The 25,387-nt window shown below is 40.2% G+C and overlaps 1 protein-coding gene across 2 annotated transcripts in view; it reads left to right on the forward strand.

The window, feature by feature from the left end:
- Nucleotides 1-545: 545 nt before the first annotated feature.
- The window catches only part of Frmd5 (FERM domain containing), a 28,398-nt gene continuing 3,556 nt past the window's right edge, over nucleotides 546-25,387 (forward strand). Inside the window, exons 1-11 of one of the 2 annotated variants that reach the window (XM_071796595.1) lie at nucleotides 546-999; nucleotides 9,564-9,668; nucleotides 12,255-12,297; nucleotides 14,292-14,468; nucleotides 16,290-16,501; nucleotides 19,138-19,293; nucleotides 19,995-20,009; nucleotides 20,723-20,811; nucleotides 22,691-22,917; nucleotides 23,181-23,348; nucleotides 24,138-24,665. In XM_071796595.1, coding sequence (XP_071652696.1) covers nucleotides 904-999; nucleotides 9,564-9,668; nucleotides 12,255-12,297; nucleotides 14,292-14,468; nucleotides 16,290-16,501; nucleotides 19,138-19,293; nucleotides 19,995-20,009; nucleotides 20,723-20,811; nucleotides 22,691-22,917; nucleotides 23,181-23,348; nucleotides 24,138-24,665 — 1,816 coding nt within the window. In that variant the 5' untranslated portion in view covers nucleotides 546-903. The remainder of the gene's footprint in view (nucleotides 1,000-9,563; nucleotides 9,669-12,254; nucleotides 12,298-14,291; nucleotides 14,469-16,289; nucleotides 16,502-19,137; nucleotides 19,294-19,994; nucleotides 20,010-20,722; nucleotides 20,812-22,690; nucleotides 22,918-23,180; nucleotides 23,349-24,137; nucleotides 24,666-25,387) is intronic. The other variant, XM_071796600.1, reaches the window with a different exon arrangement.

A 25,387-nucleotide genomic window follows, 5' to 3' on the forward strand; every position in this document is an offset into this window, starting at 1 on the left:
GGTTGATAATGGAGTATTCTAAATATACGAACGAGCATGAAGTTAGTTGTCGGTTGATAATTTGGAGTGATCACACGTTAACTGATAAGTAATGCCCTCTACTTGTCGAAAGAAAACCGAACGCGCAATAATACTCTTTTATATCATACTAAATAGTCTCCAATATAGCGATATAATTACGGGGGAAGCTTCAAGTGTTTGCATGATTGATTTCACGTTTATTTTTAGGCGCGAGTTTTCGGAGTTAAATTATTTCAAAGTAACGACAAATTTACAAACTCGATATTAATCGAGCAATAGTCGAGTATGTCAAGTACTCATTTAAAAGTATATTTGACAAATTTCACGGCAAGCTGACGAGACTCGAACTCGAAGACTCGAAGGCAAGGCAGTAGCTCGCTTACCGAGTCACCGAGTGCTCCTGCAGAATCAGCATTCAGCCGATTCAGCGGTAAATCGAAATCCGGCGCGACGCGGCGCGCGGCGCCATGACAGGCAAGTGGAAACGGCAACGGCGCGCGGGCCGCGAGGGAGCGAGGCCGGAGGCGGAGACGTGGCATCGCCGCGTTGGCCGCGGCGGCGGCGCAGGGCGAAGCAGTGGGACGAACTGGTTGACAGACAGCCTCGCGTTCTTCCGCTACCGCGGTGATGTGTCGTCGTTCACCGCTGTGCAACCGTGCCGTCGCGCCGTGCCGTGCCAGCTCGCCGATTAATACGGAGTACGGTCGCGCGTCAGCGGCGGCGGCGACGACGACGACGTCGACGACGACGACGACGACCGGCGTCGACGACGACGACGACGGTGGCGCGTGCCGCGATTAATAAACGGGCAGTGTGTGGTGCTGTGGGGGAAGGAACGATGACGGCCGGGGGGATAATTTGGGTGGCGACTTGAGGGCAGAAATGTTGAAATTCGGCAGCAAGAGCGACGTGACGGTGGTGCATCGCGCCACTATTCGACTGTTCGACGACAACGAAATTATCTACTGCGACTTTCAGGTAAGAGCGCTACGCGTACACCGCTCGACGCCGCGCGCCGCGGATATCCGCGCGCGAGTGTGACTTCTCTCGCGCTCTACCCCTGTGCGGATTTCTTTCTTTCTTTCCCTCTCATTCGCGGGCGCGCTGTCATTCACCAGTATCGGGTATCGGCATCGAACTGAACAAGATCCGAGAGCGCTGTATACTTAATCATTTAAATCCTCGATACTTGGATTTTTTACCCTTCCAGCGTCCAAGTACTCGCCAAGATTTCGGTATTTGGTACTTGCCGGAACAAGAACAGGATCGAGGGTGAAAAGATCCTAACGCGAGTGTCGCGACCGCGACGCGCGCGATTTCGCCGCAATTGCGCGTGCGATTCTGAAAAATTTCAACAGACCGGCTGTTAACAATATTCTATAAAAACTGTCCCACTTCTCACGCATTCTTCCTCAATTACATATTCCTCAATCACGTTGCAGTTTTCTTAGCGAAAATTTCAAGGGAGATCATCATTTATCGCTATTTCGAATCTTTAGCGACATATATTTTTATGATTAAGATTTGTATTAGAATTGTATTTAAAAATAGCTGAAAGCTTCCTTTTTCAATTCGTCGTAGCTAAAAAATTACTGATGCCTCGATATTTTTTCGAAGGAAAATTCAAACTGATTGAAGGGAATGTGTCGTTAAAAATAACGTGCGAAAAGCGGGATGCGCTTTCAAATATACAATTTAACATAATGTGACAATAAATACGCACGTTGTTATAATTTCTATCTAAAATTACTCCTGGAAATGTGCTCGATCTTTCTTGTTTAAGTGATATATTGAATAAAGCGATGTTTTTCTCCAATGTTTTTTCATGGCCAGCAAATGATAATGTTTTTGGCATAGCGGGTGCTTGGCACATTAATGAAATTTTGATGAATTTAATATATTATTATACAACCCCGATAGTATTTTATCATGTTTCGTTATATTATAGTACTGAATTAATGTCGCTTAAAACGACGGACCTAAGGACATATTTGAATGTATCGTATTTTATTTGATATAAGAGAAAAAGAGCAAAAAAGAGGGAGTGGAAATATGACAAATACGTATTTCTTCATTTCCGAAACGATGATGTCACGATGATTACCGCATCGTTCGGAAATTCGAAGCGACATTACGATAGACTCACAATCAGATTTATATCTTGAAGATTTACGAAACGCGCGAGAGAAAATAAAAAACGCAACAAACATCATCATCTTTATTGAGATATATTCAAGTACGAGCATTCTGATATTCTTTCATACGGCGCGAACTTTGTTGTTATGACTTGCATTATCTCACCTCTCTGTTTGTCTGTTCTTTATGGATGTACAAATGTATTCTGTATTTTTATGTTCTGTGTTTTTCTGATCCTGATATACCCGCATTTGTTGAAATATACGCTTTTCCCCATTATTGATTATAACGTTCGTTTCGAGATACACACACACACACACACACATCCGACCTATTATTTTTCCGTTCTGCATCTGCTCCACGTGTCGCTCGTACCTTTCATCGTGTTTCTCCTTCGTGATTGGGGGGGCATGATTTGAGCATCGTTGATGGACGCAGAGGGGTCGAACCGTAACTTCGTATCGAGACTGGGGATCCTTTTGACGTTTAATCGCAGCGACAGTACTCCGGGCTTGGATCGATTCCAGAAAGTCGCCTGTGCAGCACGCGGTCTACCTTGTCAAAAACTCTCTCGAGATGTTCGCGCTCGCAAATCACCTTAGCCCAACGCTCCGCGCACAAAGCCAGAAACGTCAAGACACTGGAGTAGAGATTACTTTGATTCGATTTTTAACTGTTAATATATCGATTAATATTGTAAGGCGTTTCGCATTGTTTTCATGCGCGCGAGATAGCTTTCCTGAAATCTGTAATTTCACCTAAGTAATAATTCTCTATCGATCCATACGTTACGTCTTTCAGGAGCAATCATTATTTAAGTCTCCGCGGTCTGCGGTTACGCAAGTATAGCTGCGGAATATTCCGATAAATTCATATCATTCCCAACATTTCGTGTGTTACTTGTACGTTGTAACATTTGTTATTCCCTCCCCTCTCTCGTCGTAAACCATAGAATTAGGGCATATCGCGTTTCATTGAAATCCCCAAAGGCGAGTCATCGAAAACCAAATACAGATGATCCCGCTCTCCTTCCACACATTCGCATCCCCCATTCACGCGAATATTCTCTTCCGGGACTCACGGGATTATCGCTCATTCCAGGATATCCGGAAATAGAGTCGCATCGATGTCGATCGGTTCGTTTCTCTTCATTAGGCGTGCAACGGTGCATTCTTTGCGGGCGCAGAAAACAGGGGATGGTACGTGTTTCAACTTTCAACGATACGTCAAATCGTGAATGTTACGACGGAATAATTGGCAAGCGGCCAAATTGAAACGATACGACGGAGGGTGGGAAGCCATCGGTTCGGATTTAAGCTCTGAACGGATGACGATTGGAGAGACAGGGTTGGCTATTGCGTACATTAAAAGCCAATAAAATCGGGGTTTTGTTGACTATTGATACAGCTATTGTTTTAGGTACTAGGTAGCGCAGAGCTACTGCCAGTATATTTTTAAACGGTGTACATTCTCACTGATTCGTTTTTCAAGGTTTTATCAACGGCGAGAATAAAGGCAAGAACGAGGAATAATTCGAATATTCGCATGCTCTTTGCGAAAAGTATCTATGCAAAAATTAACGATATAATCATAAAGAGAATATTCTTATTCGATCACTTTTTACGAATAAGAAATTAATCTTTTAAAGAAATATGATTCCTACATATTTTATATGGAATTTGACTATGAAAATGGAAATGCATGATGCAATAAATTCAACGAGAAACGCATGATCTCCATATACCCATTATAACGTTACACGCTACACGATAGTTGCAGCCCGTCAAAAATAAAATTGAAAATATTTGATTAAGTATCTGTGTCGCGGGATATATTTCTTTTTGTTCGTTTTTAATTTTGCATATTTATCTCTCATTTCCATCTCATAAGTGTAACAAAGTGTCTCAGGGTAAAGTCGCTACGCTATCCGTTACTGTGTAAGTTTAAATAATGAAAAATGGGATGTGAACTTATAATTTTACGAAGAGTTAAAATTTCCCCTTTATTGCGATTTCTTTGCGCCATTCGATGAAAGTTAGTAAGAGGTATAATCCGATTTGCGAGTGAATTCTAGGTCATTATTTGTTCTCGCTGTATTAGTGCGGTCCATTTGGCTCGCTGATAGCCGTAAATTGCGGTATGGACGACGTCATTTCATGCCTAAAAGTGTCTTAAAAAGCTTCGCTGATATTATGCACGCTCGCCTTGTCGCGTTCAATCTCGCCCACAAAATAAAGCCGATAATAATCCTTAACCTTTTTCAAACGGCAACAATGTGGTCCGTGCCAAAGTAAATGTCGGTATGCGTCATAAATAAGACGAAGAATTGTCGGAGTAACCGCGAGATGAAAGTGTGCGGATTAACTTTTGGGAAAGCTCGCGTCACCCACATATTTTGATTTATATTTATATTACGCAACTTTGCGAAGTCCATGATATTGTCATGTACACGAATGATTTAAATCCTGCGTATACTTTCGTAAAGTTTTATCTCGAAAAATCGGGACTACAGCGCGATTACAATCAAACAACAAGTGAAATATGTTAGGAATCGATGATGCTTACCTGAATATACTTAATTAATGGCAGCGACAGCAGACAAGACGTGGAATTCTATTTGGATTAATTTACTTTTTCAATTTTGCATCTATTCGTGGCGTAATATCCTTGCTTTTGCTCAATATAATCAGATATGATTCATATAGAATAAACATTCTTCATACGCATGGCAACAATCCTGTTTATCTACACGTTCTACACGATTCATCGATTTTATTCGGACAGTTCATATAGAACGGTTATGGTTCCGCAAAGTCGATCTCGTGGTTGAGATTATACACTCGCAAGTACGAAGTTCAACAGACAGATCTCCCTTCGCAAACAACAATGTCTATAAGAGCCACCGTGTCTGGAGGTACAGGGTCACTAGGCTGCGAATCAATGATAGCCATTCTCTTCCTATAGTTCTTCCTACTCCCTGTCAACGTGGCGGAGGCACTTGAATTATTACCGATAAATGTAAATTCCCCGGCAATGATGTCGTGCAATTGTTGATCGACTTTGTACTTTGAAACTGGTAACTTTCTAAAGGCCTTTACAGGTTTACAAATTCTCTTATGGAAATATAAAATAGATCCTTACATATTGAACGCGGTATCCAAACAAAAAGAAATCACTATACGTTCAAAGAAATATAAAATAAATTTAACGGAAACGTGACCTGATTTATGACGAGTAACCGAGAAACTAAATTTTTAATTAAATAAACAATTTTGAACGGATGGTAGACGAGACTGATAAATGAGTTGAAATTTTCATAATAATGTTATAAATTTAATTATGTAGCACGGACAGTAAAAACAGCCTTTGACTATCTATTCATATGCTCATATATCGTTTACCATTCCTCTTTTGTTATATTTATGCGATAGATATTACAAAGGTGAGTTTGGAAAGTTGCGTAGCTCGGATTAGCTTTGCAAAGAATTTAAAGTATGCCTCTCGTTCTCGCGACCAAGCTCAAGGTACGCTCCTCTTGCAGCAGAAATTGCGCATTGAAACTTAAACTTTACTTCGTGCGTCTCAAGCGTGTTCAAGAAAACGCTTATTCATACGTACTTATGTATTTTTCATTCGTCATTTTCCCTCCATATTTTGGCCGAGTCGAATACACGTGTCGATGGAGTTCGATGAGGATCGATAAGAGCTCCCTGCGATTTTTTTTATGCGAGCGCAACGATCTCCAAGGATGCAAGGTCAACACAAGTCGACAGCGCTTCGCACGTTTTTATAATACATACACATTAAACTCACCGATATATCCGAAAATAACTAATATAAATAACTTGGAAACAGCAACCTGGAACAGCAAGCACTTGGATATTCTTTGATATCGATTATCTCGTTCCTTGACACTGCGTATATATTTCCGGCCAATGTATGCAAATCCTTTGATTAAGTGAAATTTGTATACTTCATTCGTATGCACGCGTTCACCGGCATTCTGTATTCCATAATTATGTTTCGCGCTCGTTTATTATTCATAGCTTTAATTTACCGTTTAACTACTCGTATTGCTTTGCCGTAAATCCGTTAATATCCGATAATGATTAGTATCCAAATAACGAGATCGGAAGATCTTTTCTCATCGCAATGCGAAGTACCGCGCCATCGTATTTCACGTCAAGAGCGCTTCACTGGCATTTACCTCGAGAGACTGAAATGATGACTTAATATGATAACTGGATTATAATATAATTGAAATGCTCTATTCGCGCTTATCTATTTCTTTAATATGATTACCAATGTAACTGCATAGAGAATTAATAAAACTAAAGGGTAGAAGTCACTTGAGAGCTCATGAAGTTCGCCGTGTTGAAATTTGATGGCTGACTCATTCGATCTTGAACTACTGTACGTGGAAAAGTGACCAATTCTACTTATGCTAGGAATTTACTTTGAAATAGTCATAAAATGTAGGTTCTGTTTAACAGAAGCTAATGTAACCTTGTACCTCTGACTATATTACTTTAGATAATGTCAAGTATAATACAAATTTGTCGCAAGTAATTTTCTGCGTTCTATTTCTGTTTCTCTTCAATAATGTACGAAAAATATGACGCTTGAATTTCAGTTTTCCTTTTATAAAATTTCAAAAGTATCCAACTTTTAGTAAAAAAAACGCTTCCGTAATTTGAAAATAGTGATTTAAAAAAATAATAATTGTATAAAGTAGATGACATTCTAACGTAACTATATAATTAACTCTTATTGCTATTGTATACATATTCTCTCATCTCACGATATCTCATCGTGATGTATTTCACGCTCGAAATTTGTCGGTTGTAGCATTTTTTTCGGTAATCTTTCTGTAGTGATCCCGATTAATACTCATTTCGTATCACCATTCCGGAATCAAGTCACGCGTACAAGCACTACAAGCGATTTATGTCTTCGTTGTAAGAGTACTGCATCGTGCGCAGGTATAGCGTGTTGTACGCGTTGCCATATCAATCTTGAGCGAGTAAATAACTCGCGAGGGACTGCCGGAGCTCGCTCTTATTAATATACAATAATGCTACACATCGAGTCCCCTGTCCCTTGTACATTCTCGGTAATTCGCGAAACGCCGCAGACGCTTCCATGTAGAACAAAGAGAGGACCCGCGGTGCACTTCGGACGTGCACGGTTTGTCGCGTGGTCCTTGACACACGTAAGGGCCGTTAAAAATACTCGACGTGCCCGGGATGACTGCCGCGCAAACGACCGCGGCGTCTTCGTCTTCGTGAAACACTCCCGTGCGCCTCCCCCTCGTATTTCTGACCATCTTACGACTTGTAGTAAGACCGTAGTAGCTCAAGCCCAAGTCCAAGCCGTCGTGAATGTTACGCTGAAATATTCAATTTGATTCTCGATACGAGTATAGAGTTATTTCGGGACGTGACATTTCGGCGCCTCGCCTTCACGGGAATGGTTCATTCAATAGTAGCTCGCGAAGAAATTTGCATTTGCAAAAATGTATAGTGCAAGATACCGCATTTCGCGTTCTATTCTACTGCATGCGCTCTACATCGCGACGCAAAGTAGTCACTTTGAATATACCAATGGGTAAAGCGGACGAACGTAAAAGAGATAACTGTAAGAACTGACTGTAAGAAGAATGCATTTTTATCAATTGCTCGTGTTAACGACTAATAATAGTAATAATGACTTTGTGCTCGGTCAGTCTCAAAATGGTCGAGACATATCTGTGCTCAGTGATTCACCAAATGCTCCGCGCATAGGAGAATTTGTATTCCGAATACAATTAGAAGGTAAATTTCTTTTATCGAATTGTAGAAATGCGTTCCAAGAATTATTAAAAATAGTGCCAATTATTTTGACGTTAGTAATACATAGATATAATTCTCTTACGCTCAATGAGGCTTCTTCTAAAATGCAAATAATGCTGTTACATCAAATCTTGTATACAGCTTACGTAAAGACGAGAAAATAATATTTTTTCCCGTCGTTGGTTTTTTTGTCCGTGACCTTGCATCGGCTGATATTTAACTCGTGATTACGGAGCTATTACACTTAATAATTGCAGCGATTTTGTCCATCCTATCAGAGTTTTTGTTGCAGAGAGATCACGACTGAGTATTTTTTTTTACATAATCTGTAGTGTATATATAATACGTGTCGGAAGCCATCCCGGTGTTATCTTTTTCTTGCAATATATCAGCACGATGCTATCGTTAATCGTATTAAAATGCTTCAAGCGACATATTATTTCATATGTTATTATTTTATTATATGTATTTTCCAATTTGCTTCGTGCATGATAACATATCATGTTTAACGTATCGAAGTAGCAATCCTCTTCGCGGTGTAATAATAAGTCGCATATATAATAATTTTTTACCGGTTTCTTGGAGTTCAACCACATCGGATTTGAATATTGTAAAAACTAAAATATGCGTTAATGGATTGACATTCGAAAAAAGACCATTAAAAGTAAAGATAACATTTGAAATTGAAGGTTGACGACCCCGGAAAACATTCGTGTGACTTGGTTGCAAAAGTCACGTTAGATCACGTGTTCCGTTTCCGCAAAATAGGAAAGTAGTATGTCACAAAGGCGTCGAGATCCCTGATTTATAGCTTACATTTTTGTAGCATTATCTCAATTGTAAAGTGCTTTATTTATAAAAGTATAAAAAAGACACTATTTGTTTATCATAGATTGTGATAAGAACAGAGTTGAAATTGGTATCGTTTGCATGTGCATGCATAATGCAATTTGAATATATAATTTTAACACGTAAAAATCGTATATGCTTGCATGGATACTTGTAGACGCATATAGCGTTTCAGATACTCGCGCGGATGTGAAAACGAGAGATTTCCTCAACCGTCTTTTATCGCGGACTTCCGGTATTTCACGCGTTGTACGCGCCACATCTCGTCGTTTTCCCCGTCCAGGAATCGCGACAGAATCAAGTAGCGTTGATCCGCATTTGCATAAAAATTAGAAAAAGACGGAGTAAAACCCGTACTACTTTTTTTAAATAGAAATTTCCGTTTCAGAAATACGGAAGTCGCTTGTGGAGAAATTTATTCACACCTTTTGCGTCTCCACGCGATGTGTTAAAATTATATGGTATCTCTCAGTTACATAATTTTGCGTTTAATATTTATATTAGAAATCGTTATTTGTATAGAGAGAGAGAGAGAGAGAGAGAGAGAGAGAGACTGTTAAAGTATTACAAGTTTCCTTAAATGTAAGGCTAGCCCTACTACAATACACCATTCTTTTTGTTAGAAAAAGAAGCGTTTTTCTTTTCCACGTGAAAAATAAAGCAGAGGAAACAAGATAAGCATAAAAGGACTGATTACGTCTAATGACGATTCTTTTTCTGTTGCAGCCACAAGAAAAAGGACGATACATCCTCGAATATGTGTGTAAGCAGCTCAACATTTTGGAGATGGACTACTTCGGGCTTCGCTACGTCGATAAAGAAAGGGAAAGGGTAAGGGAAAAAATTTGCGTCTATAGGACGGTGAATTCTTAGAGAAACGCTGCTCCCAAGACGTCATACTTCTTTTGCATATTTTGTCTCTTCAGGATATCTTTGCGAGCGAGTCAAAGTCAAGTATATAATTTTCGCGACACAAAGTATTCGTATAATTACAGCTTGTTTTTTATCCTAAATGTTACTCTAGAGAATGGTCGACATGTTTGCGGAAGACAGAGAGATCTCTGTCACGCAATTAAATTCGCTCTACTAACACCTGGAACGGCATGGCATGCGCCGTACCACTCCATCGTAATCGTTATTCTTAGGTCATCGGTGTAATTCCGGAGGACTTAAAAATAGGCGTGCCTTGAAATACCAACGATTCACCGTAGTACACTATTGTACTTCGCTCACGAACACGCGTTAATGGCTTAATCATTTATTCCGTTCCTCTCCGTAATATTCCAAATTAAAACTTACGCGATTGAATTTTTATTTCCAAAAAGACATATTAATTTAATTTATCATGAAACCGATACAACTATCGTGCCTGCCGTAGTAATTGCTGCTTCAGTTTACTTGCTTCAGTTTACTTGAATAAGATACAAGAGGGCAAAAAGATTTGTTATCGATCATGAAATAATATTTATATCGTTCCGTACAACGTCAACGGTGCGTTTCAACGCATCGATCGCCGCGATTCCAGGGCCAGAGGGTACAAATCTAATTTACCCCATAAATGTTCGATCGTCACGAAGACCTGCAAACGCGTTGAAAATGTGAATGTATTTAAATACACGTACATACGACATTTTACACGTACATGCGAATATATCGGCGATATTCATTTCACATTGAAATTAATAACGATCGAAATTGAGGAAAAGAAAGAATAATAGATAGGATATTTTGCGTAAAAGTTATACCTCACACATTGTATATTTCACAGTCATTATTTTGAACAAAAGTCAATCGTTAGATACGTTATTAAATCGTAATTCAGTTAAGCAAAACTTCAGAAGAGGAGAATTTTCTCATGTTTGCTGGTTTTTTACGGGCATTCCTGAAGAACTGGTCTATCTGAAATAACCGTGCACTTTCACTTAAATATCTCATGAGTGAACGAGTGCGCCGGAAAAAGACATCGATCTTAATTTCAGTTGTAGAAGATTTAATTCAGGATGAAAATCATGTTAATTTTAATGCAAACCTGAGGGATTAAAATATCTTTTACGATATAGAGCAACAGTAATTTTTCATTCTTTCCGTCGTATTTAAATTTATATTTAACAAAGATATTTTTAAATTTTCTTTTATAAGAAATTATCATCTTACAGAGCGAATTACATATATAGTCGTTATTAAAATACGAAATAAACTCGAGAGAATATGCGCGAAACCCTACATAACTTAGTGGAATAATTTTTATTCCTCGTTTTTTAACAGAAGACATGTAGCCTGGCGATCTCGATATAAAACAACATCTTGTTGAGTTTTGGTTTCTATAAGGCCCGGTGAAATCGATATTGTTCGTCCGGATGTCCGCAAACGGCTCCATCGCCGTCTTCTTTAAAAATTAACGCGCCGCACCCTATCCTCAGGCATGCACAGCTCCCGCTGTTCTCTCGGCTCGCAATTGAATTCATGTCGTACGAACGGGAATTGTTTTTAATGGAAATTGTAAATGATCGTTCATCGCATTTTGCGCAGTGCGACAATTTTTAGAATTTGCATTATACTCGATAAGCGACAATGAACCGCGAAAGAGACCCGTACTTAAAAATCCCTCGAGGATGATAAATTGTATCGATTGTTACTACCCTGAGGAGCGCCTGCCGAGATCTATATATTTTTTTAAAGGGTGGCCATATTGTAAACGCGAGGGGCTTAAAGAGATATACGGTGAACTATAGAGCTATTCACGATCCGCTTTATCCTCTCAAATGGATCCACTGAGCAGTTTGGAGTAGCCTGAAATTGCTCCGTGCAATTGATCCTTGATCCGATGTTATAGATTTCTAAAATTTATTGCGTAAATTTCTACTAATTTAATAGTCGCACGAAACGACGACTAGTCTTTGTGGAAGCTATTACTTTGTCGACGGTACCGCGTACACTTTACGCACTTGCGTTAGCACGTCCAACGTAATGGTCACTTTAATGTCTTCACTGAGCTCACTGAAATAGTATTAAAACGGATGCGCAACCTCGTCGGCGTAATTTTCAATGGTAAATATCTCATGCGTTATACAAGCGAGCGGGGGTTGTTACGGGGGTTGTATTATCAGAGACTATTACGACAAAATTTTACGACGAATTTCATGCTTCGTATCTTTGTTTCTTGTTTAGAAAGAAAACAGACAGAGGGCAAAATACTATTTCAAGTATCTTAAATTTATGTCACGAATATAAATACTTAAACATTAGAATGGTTGTTAAACTACAACAGCCGGATATGGACTAGCGATAATAAATAAATGATAAGAATTTTTAGTCTCGCATGACACGCAACGGTATTGCAATCCCCTTACATATCTCCCATAGCGTGTTTATGTTATATATATTATGTTATATATATTTGAATTTTTTATTTTGCAGCATTGGCTGGACCTAGCGAAAACGGCGATTAAGCAGGTAAAAGGTTGGTATTATTCAAAACTTAACAAACGTTACGTTTTATTTGTGAACAACGCGGATTTTTAAATAAAACTGAACTACTATCGTGCTATCTTTTGACAAGAAAGTTTCGAAAAACCGTTTCTCTGTTTATTCTATTCTGTTTTCGAGGCGGTGCATACCGAGCATTCTCCCGCGAAGGCGCGCTCAAGTTGTAAGAAACACCTCATTCGCGGTAACGTCGTGTAACGCGAGGCAATTAACGACACAACGGATGTGGGTGTAATTCGAAATGCACGAATCGACGTCGCGCGAACGTCTTATTAGGTTCGGGGAAACAATCCCGTTCTACCGCGGCCGCGAAAACTCTATAAGTTTATAATGTCGTAAAGGCGTTATAGTCGATCGGCCACAATGACGTCGCCGCGCAGAGAACGCAGGTATCAGCGGAACAGCTGTGACCGAGGCAGGGTCGATCGTCGTCGAGGTACGACTTTTCCCTCCCGCGCCCGATTACGTCGGGTCGATGTCACATCAAAGTTTCAAGCAGTCGCGACCCGCTGGCCTATTCTCGTAAACTTGAACGGACTTCGGAGCAGACCTGTCCGAAAGCGTCAGGATATTTTTTTTCCCGAAAAAAACTCCCGATGATCACGCAAGTTGGTCGACAAAAAGATTAAATGTCGCGTGGTGGCGAATAATAAAAAAATATTCTTGCGCTCATTGAAGGTGCGACAGGAGTCGCGGAGAGAGATTTTTCCCTTGCAATGGAATTAAATAAACTCGAATGGTCGACTTTGAACTCAGAGATATTTGTGGACCGCGAACGAGCGTCTTTGTCGCGTTACCTGTTGATTTTAATGCTCGTAAAGTTGACAATATTAATGATATATTTACGTCATAAACACAATTTGTAACTTTACAAATCGCATGACGCGCGTTTATCATAGTCAAACCGGATTAAATGCAACCTGGTTCGATTTACTTAATATTTGTATGTTTTGCGGAAGATCAGTGCGCTAGAGACAGTATCTTATATCTGTCGAAGGCAACGAGCCGTAATGATACCGTATCGAATGGGATCACGACCTCGCATTACGGAGGCGGCGATGTTATATTACCGCCGAGTGTAGAGCCCGATTTGCATCGGTGCGGGCGCGGCGATACGTTCGTAAGTGTATATTTGCGCCTGCTGTTCCTCTCATTTGTATAAAATAAATATCCACTTGACTCCGCGCGGTACGCTCGAATGTTTCTCCGTGAGACACATACGACAGGATAATCATAAATTCACTCGAAATGAAAACTTACGAACGTCGCGTTTCCACTTGCAAAGCCATTAGTCTACCGTCCGCTTCCGTTTCTGTTTTCGCTCAAATGTTTTTATACACGCGGAATACTAGCAAATGCTACTTATTTCCTTTGTTATCGCATGTGTATCGATTGTCGTTCCGAGAAGAGAGAGGAAATCGATATAATATATCGCTCTGTCACAAAATTGATTATTGAGAATAATTACCTCAAAATTTACATTATAAAATTATGTTTAATTGCGTTAATATTAAATCGCGTAGTTATGTAATAAATGTACAATGATATACATGTGTAATGAAGGTTTAATAGGTAGTGCAGAATTTTTGCGGTACGGCTATATAGCATGCTACGAAATACACAGAGGTGTACGACGATAGCAATAATTGTACTATTAACTTATATAGTTGTACTATTAATTAAATCCTTACGCTGTTAATATATTTATGTTTGTAACGTACAGTCGTATATTCGTAACGAATTTGTATGAAAAAGATAAATAATTTAGCATGCTTGTATTAAATAAATTTGCGACCAAGATTATACAAGATATATTTCGGGTCAAGCGCGTGAAATTATATCGAGAAGCTTATCGGACGTTAGATCGCGAGCGTAGCGTTTCCCTTGCACGACAAAAGTACACAGGTCATAAGCGAAGATGCTGGTCCTCTGAAACATATCCGACCTTTCGCTGTCACTGTGTTCCAGACATGCACGAGATTTTGCTGTGCTTTCGCGTGAAATTCTACCCGCCCGATCCTCTGCGGCTAAAGGAGGAGATCACCAGGTATCAAGTGTACCAGCAGCTCAAAAGGGACCTGCTTTACGGACGTTTGTGTTGCAGCCCCGGTGAAGCAGCGCTTCTGGTGGGTTGCATCGTGCAAAGTAAGTTTGTCATCCCGCTTGTCATCCTTCGCCGATTTCTCATCTTCGGATTTTATTATACGTCACAATCATGTCTTCGCGATAGAAAAGACAACGAAGCGCAAAGACTCATCTGACCGCCCTTAAGCTTTACGCGAGAATGCTCTTCATCTTTGTAAATGAAAAAGAGACTGGTTGAATTTATTTCCTTCGTACATCCGTTGATCCGTTTATCATTTTCCATGCATTTAAATCTTATTTTTTGTTAATCAAAATTATTTATTAAGAATCTGGTTAATTCATAAATTAAATAATTTAAAATTAATTTTTCCTTGAGAACAGTAGTTGAATCAAATAATTCTAAGCTGGTAGATTAGTAGGATTACAACGATTACAACGATTAATATGATTTTATATCTAATACTGGGTTTGTGAACAATGAATAGCGCATGGCATGTGCAGCCACAGTTCCTGTAGCTTCAGCTTCTCTCCGTTTCATGTGTCTGTACGGTCAATTTATTCCTTTATCTCAACCTCGGGAATCCCATAATTCAGGATTTCCTTTCCAGTGACCTATCACGGTCATCGTGTATCACCCACCCCGCCCGTTGATCGCTGTCCATATCGATCCTGCAACGCCATTCCCGTAAAATATACGATTGTGTGGCTTTGCGACTATTTATCTTCTTTGAAGTTTATTAAAAAAAAAAAACAATCTCAGCTAATTCAAATCTGTCAGCATCTCTCGTGAATCGCGATTAAGCCTATTACGAAGTAAGTAGTTGAACAATGGAGGCTGTTTAAATACAGATTAATCAATTTAGCTACTAGACTGACTAGTGTAGAGTTGCGCATATTCAATATTGATACAATTGTAATCGATCTTTGGTATCTTTAATTATACATTCGTATATGCATATGTCGTTAAATTTAGTTTCTCGTGCTTCGGCGAGAAATGCAACTGTCTATTTACGGAATCTCAGACTGTGATCGAAGTTAGTCTGGAAAGTAACCTTCCGGAGTCGGTGTCCTCTTATATAAGTACGGATTCAATCTTTTGTTTGTCTTGCGATCTCGTTATCGAGAAGTATGTAACGGGCCAATCAATGAGGGCCGCCACTTTCTACCGATCGTGACTCTTGCATTAAAACTTCGGTCGTCGACCATCAATTCTTAGATCGTTCACCTTTCAGCGAACCGCGACGGTAACTACAAAAACTATTCGCTCCTCGATGGATCTTTTTGCTGACCTTGGCGATAGTCGTTCTTACGTTCCTCAGAGCGGAATCCGATCAGTATGCTTTTCCCCTATTTGCTAAAGTAGGCCGTTTTTCATGCAGATTCCTCGTATGTTCTTCGCAAAATAAAAATGGCTTTCTTTACATGGATCTCTCTCATCAGTTGGAAAAGATAAGGAGTGCCGCAGTTTAGTTCGATATTTCGAGAGATTTGTTTGCTTCCTTTTGTCATTTGTCTTCGACATCTGGTTCAAGTAGCGCTCATTTCTCAATCGCAGACGATTTATATCTGGTCATTCACGCCCTGTTGTGATATGAGTAATAGTCGCGATAAGCATCAGTCATTTTTCCAACTATCCGTCATGCGATTGTCATCTTAAAGCGTAATTACCCCCGTTAAGCATCTCTTTCTTGTGCAAATTAGATACAAAAAAGGAATTTCTAAATTTTAGAAATCTACAATCATAATTTTTAAATATTTTTCTATCAATATATGTAAAATAAATAAACTCTGCATGTATGTATATTTAGACATATCATAAGAAATGAGAAGAAACGGGCGATTGATATTTACAACACGACCTTTCTTTTCCGGAATTCTCAGGTGAACTGGGGGATTACGATCCCGAAATCCACGAAGGGAACTATATCTCCGAGCACAAATTGCTGAAGACGCAGACGCCGACGATTGAGGAGAAGGCGATGGAGCTACATCAGACTCAGTTGAAAGGGTTCACCCCGGAACAAGCGGAAAACTACTTCCTTAGGATAGCCTCGCAATTGGACACGTACGCGGTAGATCCACATCTGGTCAAGGTAATTTTCGTTATCCTCGCACGCTCCTTGTAACAGCGAATTAATAACGTCAAAGGACTTTCAATTCAGAAATTTGTTCTTTGATTTGCTCTTATTTCCATACGTACCAACTTTGTCGTTTGCGAATAGCAAATTGACGGTATCACTAACAGAACCTAGAAACTTGGTATTTGAACTTTTCAAAGAAAGATCTCGAGGAGACGGGTCTCAATGGTATATCCAAAGTAGACGTGATCAACAACAATGTGGGCGACCACATTGTCGAGGAACGAATTTGAATGTTGCTAACGGGTTGATAGCGTGACCAACTCGGGCGAGCTCTCATGGTCGTTTCCTTTCGTGATGCTAATGACGCCCTTCTTTATTTCCGGCAATACGTTTCAATCCGTTAGCGACGTTGTCCTTTGACGAAACTCCGCATAAACGTTGTTTACGCGTTTTTTTTACGAGTGGCGTCTATTTGTCAAATTCATTTGAAAATTCAAGGATCAATGATTTATTGAGAATAGGATTGCGCTTTCAGTAACTTGCTTAGCTCAACTAGAGATTCGAAATTTCGAATTATATGTTTTACAATTTTTTTATTATTATTACAAATCGTTCCATTGTTTCAAGATTAAAAAATAAGTTTTTAAATGAGCTCAGTTGTTTCTTCAGAGGATGTAGCGAAAAGCATCGTTTATTTTACCCTTATTAAAAGTGCAGATCACAATCCAGGTGTAAGAATAACGAGACTTCGTCGCAAGTTTTGAGATCGAGATGAACGTGGATTAATAAATTCCAACACGGTCGAATGTAGCCGTATAGGTATCGCGGATAAAAGTCCATATATCTCGCCTATGTCGATAAGAGTTCATAACTGGTTTATCTTCCTCGCGAGAGAACGATCGCGCTTTGTGTGTTCGTTTCATAAATCGGCGGCCTTTTTTACTCCGCCATCCGATATCTGTGATATTTCTCTGCTTTAGAACGTTCAAACCTAAATCTATGTAATTACATTTTGACTATTACTATGTGATAATTAAATGTTTTGAATGTCATTGCGTTATCATTTTACGTGTAAAACTTGAGTTGGATGATTCGACAGTATTACAAATTTCAATATAAATATTATTAATATAAGCTAATGTGTACATCGCATAAAGGTACTAGATACAGATTTCCATTCATTACATCATTTAGCCCGCATTTAATCTGCAATTCGATTCATGCAACGGATTTCATTTTTCATTGGACGGTTCTGCAAGGTATATATAGGAAACGTTTTCGGAGATAACTGATTTTAGCTGCCATTGACGTCTCCTCCAATATCTCAGAATATGAAGCAGCGTTCATTGATATTCAAACGAGGAGCAAACGCTTCCACGAGGGATTTTCTCGAGAGCGCATCTATTATACCTCGTCGACAACCGATTGAGGATTCGCTCGAGACATCTTTATCCAATTGTTGCCGTGATACGTACCAACCCGCGTACAGATAGCCTTCCAACTTGTATGAGTCGAAAAGTGAACATTTTAGAATTCGAAATTATCCAATAGGGGAGCCACAATGTTATGTATTATATAACGTCCTGCGTTATTTTTATTTTACGAGGTATAAGAACTTTCTTGCAAAACCTATCTAAAATGACAAAATGATTCATCTTCCAAGCGATAATCTAACGATAAAATGCTTTTTAATATTAACTTCATCACCGACACACTTTCAACACCGCTAATGTAACACACTATTGCTATTGTTTAATTAATGTCTCGGTCGATCGATGCGCCCATTGAAACCACCGCAGTTATCTTTGTCGGAACACTCTCGCTGACAAATAAACTACGATATATGTATAAGCGACTCGGCGAACTAACAATCTCGCGTTCGTATCACTTGCGAGGAAAAACAACCCGCTATTATTCGTCACGATGCATTCATTGCACTCTCCTCATGAGAGACGAGTGCGTGATGATGTAGTAGCACCTGTCGTTTATTGGTTTTCCACTTCCTGGCTGCACGGCGACATTTTTGCTGAAGAAATAATCGCGATCCACTGTTGCGACCGTCTTCCGTTTAAGGGAAAAAGCCATTTTTATGGCACGGCATCTCGTTGACTACGAGATGTTCGATGTTCTCACTTACTCGAGAAAAGTACCACATTCGCCTGTAAAGTATCTGTTTCACACGCCGAACGTCTCATTGACCGTCGCGATGTACGATGTACACTTATCGATAGTGGTCGACAATAACAATGCATTGAATAAATTGTGGAAAGAAAAGACTTGTAGAAAAAATGGATCAGAGAGTGTGTAACAAGTTACAAATATAAACATAACAATTGCAGATAATTTTAATAAAATAACTTTTCCACGTAATTAGTTGCATCTAGGGCAGTAATATAGTAATATAGTAATATAGTAATGTAAACTGTTTTTCCTACGTTGTTGATCAAAATTTAACAATTTTTGATGTAAATTAAGAGAGATAAAATTGCGATTCGATTTCAGGATAGTCCCTCGAAATAGCGAATACATTAACTAAATGGAAATTTCTTAAATTTTCTTTTACATTATCCACACGAACGTTTGAATTGTGTTTCCGGCCACGTTGCGATTCTATTTTCTGATAAATACGTTTCGCGTTACATTTACAGGATCCCGACAAGGGCACGCAGCTTCATCTGGGCATCAACCACTGTGGGATCCTGACATTCCAAGACTCAAAGAAGATACAGCATTTCCGCTGGTCGGAAGTTCAGAAGATCAATTTCGAAGGGAAGATGTTTATCGTGCATGTGACGATAAACGAGGTAAGCGTATTTGTTGCTATATATATTAGATATCATGATCTATCGAACGAAAACGGTGATAGACACGACGCAATATTCCTCATCTAATGATAATTAAAAAATTTTCCAGAGAAGTTTTCACGCATACTACGTTATATAAAAGAATCTCGTAACATTATGATTTAATTGCTAAAATTAAGGTGCATTAAATATATTATACGGAGAATAAAAACGTGGGAATAACATCTAGTAAGACGTGGCTTTAATTAGCTTAAATGTATCGTGTACGCAATGCATTGCATGAAATCAAACGGAAACGAAGGCTCTTAAAACTGAAAACCGTTGCTTCGTTGTAAAGTTTGTAATGTTGCTCGTTCAGTTCTGAATGTTAAACGCACGACGATAACAAAAACCCTTGTCCATTAAAAGATCTTCGTCGAAATTATTTAACCACGTTTCTTGTATCACGTTACACAAGTTCCTTTCAGGAAATCTAGACCTTCAAACCCTTGAAAAGAACTTGTTTTATCTCGACAGTTTCTAATTGCAAACGCTGTATACTACTATGTTACGATAATCGCACGTGAAAATGCGCGCTCTCGTTCGTGCATGACTCGCTCGCGTGCAGCGTATGCGCGTGCGGTATGTGCATGTGACGTCAGATACTACGTGATTGTAAATTAAGTAATTCTATTATTTCTCTCCCTGCTGGACTCGCGCAGGACGTTAGGACGAAGGTGAGTCAGAGAGCGATTTTAATCGCATATAAAATTTAATTATTACGAGATCAATGTAGAAAAATCAGAAGAAACATCACATGTCGAACAAAAAATCAAATAGCTTGGAACGATTTCTGTACATGTTTATATGATCCGGTTAGGCTCCATATCAAAATATGGAATTATAATATAGATGCCTTTAGGAGATACGTATCTCGTACTTACGTTGCCTTACGAATAATAAATCTTTCTTATCTCACGAACCCTCTTGCCTTCGCACTATTTTTCATTACTCATAAAACCACGAACAATACTGCCGTGCGTCTTTGTCACTTTGAAACTGTACATTTTTACAGGATATCCGTCTCATTTTCAAATTGGAAATTCCGGCCACGAAACGTAGCGAATCGTGTTCTCCGAGCTGATAATATTCACACGCGTTTCGTTCCATTTTGCGATCGTACAAACGCGACGTGACATTGCAATAATCTCAAACAAGTGATTGTCATTGTGCATGGTCGTTAAAGAATATCATCATCGATTATTGGAACAAGTTTCAGTGTTAAAGTTTATCTGCTCGTTCTTTTTTAACTTATTTATTTTGCCCAAAGAGCAAAGATGATCTTCGTCGGATTTATTTTGCAAACATGCGGATATTTCCTCGCATGATACATACAATATAACGTCAAGATAGGATATTTCTCGAGCGTCTTCGCATTTGCAATTTTCAGAAAAAGCATCTCGTCGGGTTCAAATGTCCCACGGCAACGAACTGTCGTCACGTGTGGAGATGCGCTATCGAGCAGATGCTGTTTTTTACGTGAGTACCCCTTTATTCGTGTTTCCCCTTTAGCTTTTAAGCACGTATGAGATTTACCGTGTTTTACATCGCATGGCATTTCCGCTGTTTATGAAGAAGCTTTTATCCATTCACGTGTTCTCACCATGTTCCACTACGCAAATTCCTGTATATTAACGACTCAAACGCGCGCAAAGGAAAACTTGTATTTTAAATTAAAAAAAAAGAGATGTTTCTCATTTTATAATTTTATTTCTGACTTTTCGAGGGTTCTTAGTACGATGCTGCATATAACAGATTATTTGACTGAAACAGAACTGTTATCTTTCTCCTCGATTAATAACGACCGATCACTCGCAGATCTTTTATAGTTTTCAATACTAGATTGAAGCTTAAGCGAAGTTTCCAAAATGTCTTCCGGCCTTTTCGCATTTTGGCCTCGCTCTACGTGCGGTGCTTCTCCGAAATTTCCGAGATAAGTAATTGAACGAAGGCCGTAAAAGTAGCTCCGGCGCTGCTGTAAAAGATGCATTTGATCCCCAGAAATATCGCTGGCATTTACATGCACGGTTTATCGTTACCATCGCGCGGCCAAATTTACTGTTTCTACCGCGAGCGCATTGATGGATGCCCCGAACGAATGCTTATACTTGTATATTAGAATATCGTTTCGGCGACGAACGTATCGTCTCAATTCGGGTACGGTACATTTGCAGTAGCGGATTATCGCAATTTTACGAATATTAGGTAATTAAATATCATCCCATGTACGTTTCAATTAATTTTATAACGCATAAACATAACGTGGCACCATTTTCGAACAAACGTATCGTCAACGACAATGCGATCTGGAATTAAGCTCCAGCATTCGCGCCGTTGCCATTGAATTTGCTAAATCAATTAAATTTGTATTTCTCATAGTAAAGAGTCGATTTCACTCCTCAAAATTTTTTTTTTTGCAAAAATAAGATTGTTAAATCTACCTAGTATAAAGCTCTCTATGAGGAAGTACTAAAATCTTCAAAATGAAGATTTCGTGATTACAATAATAAACGGAAGAATCAAAGGGTTACTGGAAGGATGCACGCAATCTTGACATTGGTCATATTTATTCGTGATGAAGATATACATATCGGAGTGTCTCGAGTGTGCATTAGAAATGATAAAATCGCTCATGGTGAATGATGGTTGTTTTGTCGCGGTAATTTGGCCGCCATCCAAATAATTAAAATACGTTAATAACCACCGCGAGATAGAATATGCGACAGAAATTCAACCTGTATTGCTTCAGCTTTAAATGTCAACTTTTTCTGAGAAAGATATGTTGACGATACATTATACAGAGAACTATAACAATTTACAAGAGTAAAAAATATTCTTATATCCACTAAAACTGCCGCGCCTGGAATCAAACGCGAAAAACAGTTAGGGGAGACAATCTAATCAACTAGGTAGAGGTATTAACCAGAGGGACGCGAATTCCTGTGGGTCACCCCGAAATTCGGGGAGTTAACGTTAGCCGCAACGGCGAACGCGACGATTTCGATCGTGGGACCAGCACAGTCCCGAGTTAGTTCCGCTCGGTAAATTTATGCGAGCATAAATCCTCTCTTCTGTGCTTAGTTGGATTCTGCACGGGTGAAAGCCTATTTTCGATACTTGCGATCTTTTCGCGGCGCCTGTCTGCGCAGTGCCACTGTGTTCGACGGTCCGAACCAGTGGATTAATCATTTTTGACGATTTTTTTTTAAGTCTAGAAATAACGCGTTCATAAGCGTTTTGTCACGATGGTAGTTCGCTGCGAATATATATATAATTGTTAGTTGCCAATTGTGCAACAGCAAAGCGTAAAGCACACGGGTATTTAGCATCACGAGTAATTTTTAACGACTGTGCGCAGCTTGCCGAGGGCGTCGGACGCGCCGGTGGTGAGTGGCGGCTCCATCTTTTCGTGGGGATACAAGTTTAAATATACCGGAAGAACGGAAAGGGAAGTTCTGGAGGAGGCAGGACCACTCCGGAAAGAGGAGCCGCCGATACAACGCTGCCAAACAACGTGTTTGAGAAGAAAGGCCAGCAGCGTACCGGCAACCCCCAGCACGCCGAGCCAGGATCTCGTCGAAATACGTGAGTAATTCTTTTTTTTTTACCGCTATGTAATTTGCATACGGTGTGTCGTTTTTTCTGGTAGTCCGTGTTAACGGATGCATTCTTCTGTAGAATGGTAGAAATTCAGTCAGATTTAGGATTTCGCCGAGGATTAATTACCGCAATTTTACGTAGCAGCGCGATTTCGATTTGTCATAAAATTGAGAGGCATTGTAAGGTAATTGAAATGCGATCTTAATGCATGAACTGTGCAATAGCTTTCTTTTCCTCACATTTCACAGGATATTCCAGTTTACCACGTAGCTGTCACAGCGCGGGCCTGGACGGCAGCGGGATGCTGGAGGGCGGTGCGGGGGTTCCCCTCAGCTCGCCCTATTGTCCAGACAATACCTTGCCCCTTCTGGAGACCGTATCCGAGGACCAAGAGATTCACACCAGGAGAAACAACGGTTAGTTAACGGCCGTGATAACTGCCACTTTTTCTCTCTTTCTCTTTCTCTCTCCTTCTCTCTCTCTCTCTCTCTCTTTCCTTTTTCTCTATCTATCTCTTTCTCTTTTTCTCTCTTTTCCCTGTTCGTAACATTGGATTCCCTAATCTCGTTCAGCTTCTTGGCCCATTCGAGTCCATCGCCGCGACGCATGTGTACACGACAATGAAAACAGCGATATATTAACTAACTAACCCGATGAAAGCTTGTATTCCAATTCTATAAAGGAGAAACGTATTCTTAGTCAGATATATCAACGATCGAATCAATAGTTGTTAAGGTACTTCAGTAAGAAAATGTTTAGTGTCTTCGATAGAAACTAATGCATGATTAAGCGTATAATACGGAATAACACGTGGAATTTTGCTTTTCTTAGAAAGCGAGGTAATCTTTCGATACGATCTCTATCGACTCGAAATTAACTACTCTTATACCTGAGAAAAACGAAAGCTGACCTGAAAAAAATCGAAAATTAATACATTCGTACATTATTCTTTTTTTTATAAAGGAATGAACTCTAACAAGCATAAAATTGTAGTAAATTGAATCGCCGCCCGCTCGCATTGCTCGCTAAATATCGAAGAGTAAACGTCGTTCGGGCTTTCGTGCATCGATGACGTTCGTTGCGCCGTCGCTGCCGTCGCCGTCGCCGCCGCCGCCGCCGCCGTTGCCGCCGCCGTCGCCGTCGCTTCTTTGGCTTCTTAGAACCTTCGGTTGATTTGTTTTCTCCTTTTCTTTCTGTTCTTTTAGCCGTAGACGAAAATGATACGCATGCGAGTGCCACCCACACGTCTACTACTACCATCACCACCACCACTACCACCATCACCACCTCCAACACCATCACCACAAACCGTGCGAAAGCCAAACTGAAATTTCCCAAGAGCACGCTGAACCGACCGCAACCGTTGTACAGTCAGAAAATAGTGATAGGCTCGGAGGAGCTGGCGGGCCACGACGTCAAGCACGTCGTGCGGCAGCGCATTAACGCCCTGACTAACGAGCGATGCCCGACGGTGGTGCGGTCGACCGCCCTGATAATCAAGAGCTCGAAGGCGCCGGCGAGTGCCAACGGACGCATCCCTGTCAAAAGCGTGCACTACGCGCACGACGAGCACGGCGATAAAACGCGGGTAGAGGTAAGCGAGATCGACGGCGAGGTAGGCCGCGGATCGACGACGACGAAGACCGCCAACGGTTGCGCGAATCTGGCCGAGAGGCCCGGACTGTCGAATGGATTCGATCACTCGGGAGTCTCGGGACGACGGGAGGCAGCAGGTAAGCGCGAAGACCCCCCACCCCTCTAGGACGTTGAAATGTCAGAGACCTCCCGTTTCCTTCTCCTCTCCTTCCCAGCCCGTCACCCTCTGTCTCTTCTTCCGTTAGTCGCGTATTACCTCGCCCTCTCCCATACTTCCGCGTGTACGTCGTTGTCGTTGTCGTTGGAGTTGGACTCTGCTTTGTTACCCTGCCTCTTCCTTTATGTTACGCTTCGACTATTGCGGTCTGCATGGGCTTGCGCCTGTTAACAGCGTTAACGTATATATAAATCGACACATCCGACACGTTACCCCCGGTGGATTCGCGAAATGTTTTGCGAGACACTTCGACACCGTGCTTGCCAATTGGCCGTTGGACGGGGCTGCTTTTCAGGAGTTTCGAATATTTATGAGTCACTGAAAGATTCCCGTCACATAGCACCAAGCCCCAAGTACGATAGTAGTTAAATCGGTAAAATAACGATCGCAATTACGATTGCGAAAGTGCACGCGTATACGTGAATTCATCTGTCGATCTCCTCCGTATAGGATCGTAGATTCGTGGAGATCGATGATCTATTATCTACGTTGATCTAATTTTTGCCCAAATAAGCCATCGTTATGAAACCTTTTGTATTATTTTTTCAACGATATCATAATTTGAATGAAATTAGACGTGAACTTTTTCTAACATTTCTTTTCAAATTCTTCTAACACAACTTTCTAATATTTTATCGTCAA

The sequence above is a fragment of the Temnothorax longispinosus genome, chromosome 1, assembly GCF_030848805.1.
Source record: "Temnothorax longispinosus isolate EJ_2023e chromosome 1, Tlon_JGU_v1, whole genome shotgun sequence".
Taxonomy (NCBI): Eukaryota; Metazoa; Arthropoda; class Insecta; order Hymenoptera; family Formicidae; genus Temnothorax; species Temnothorax longispinosus.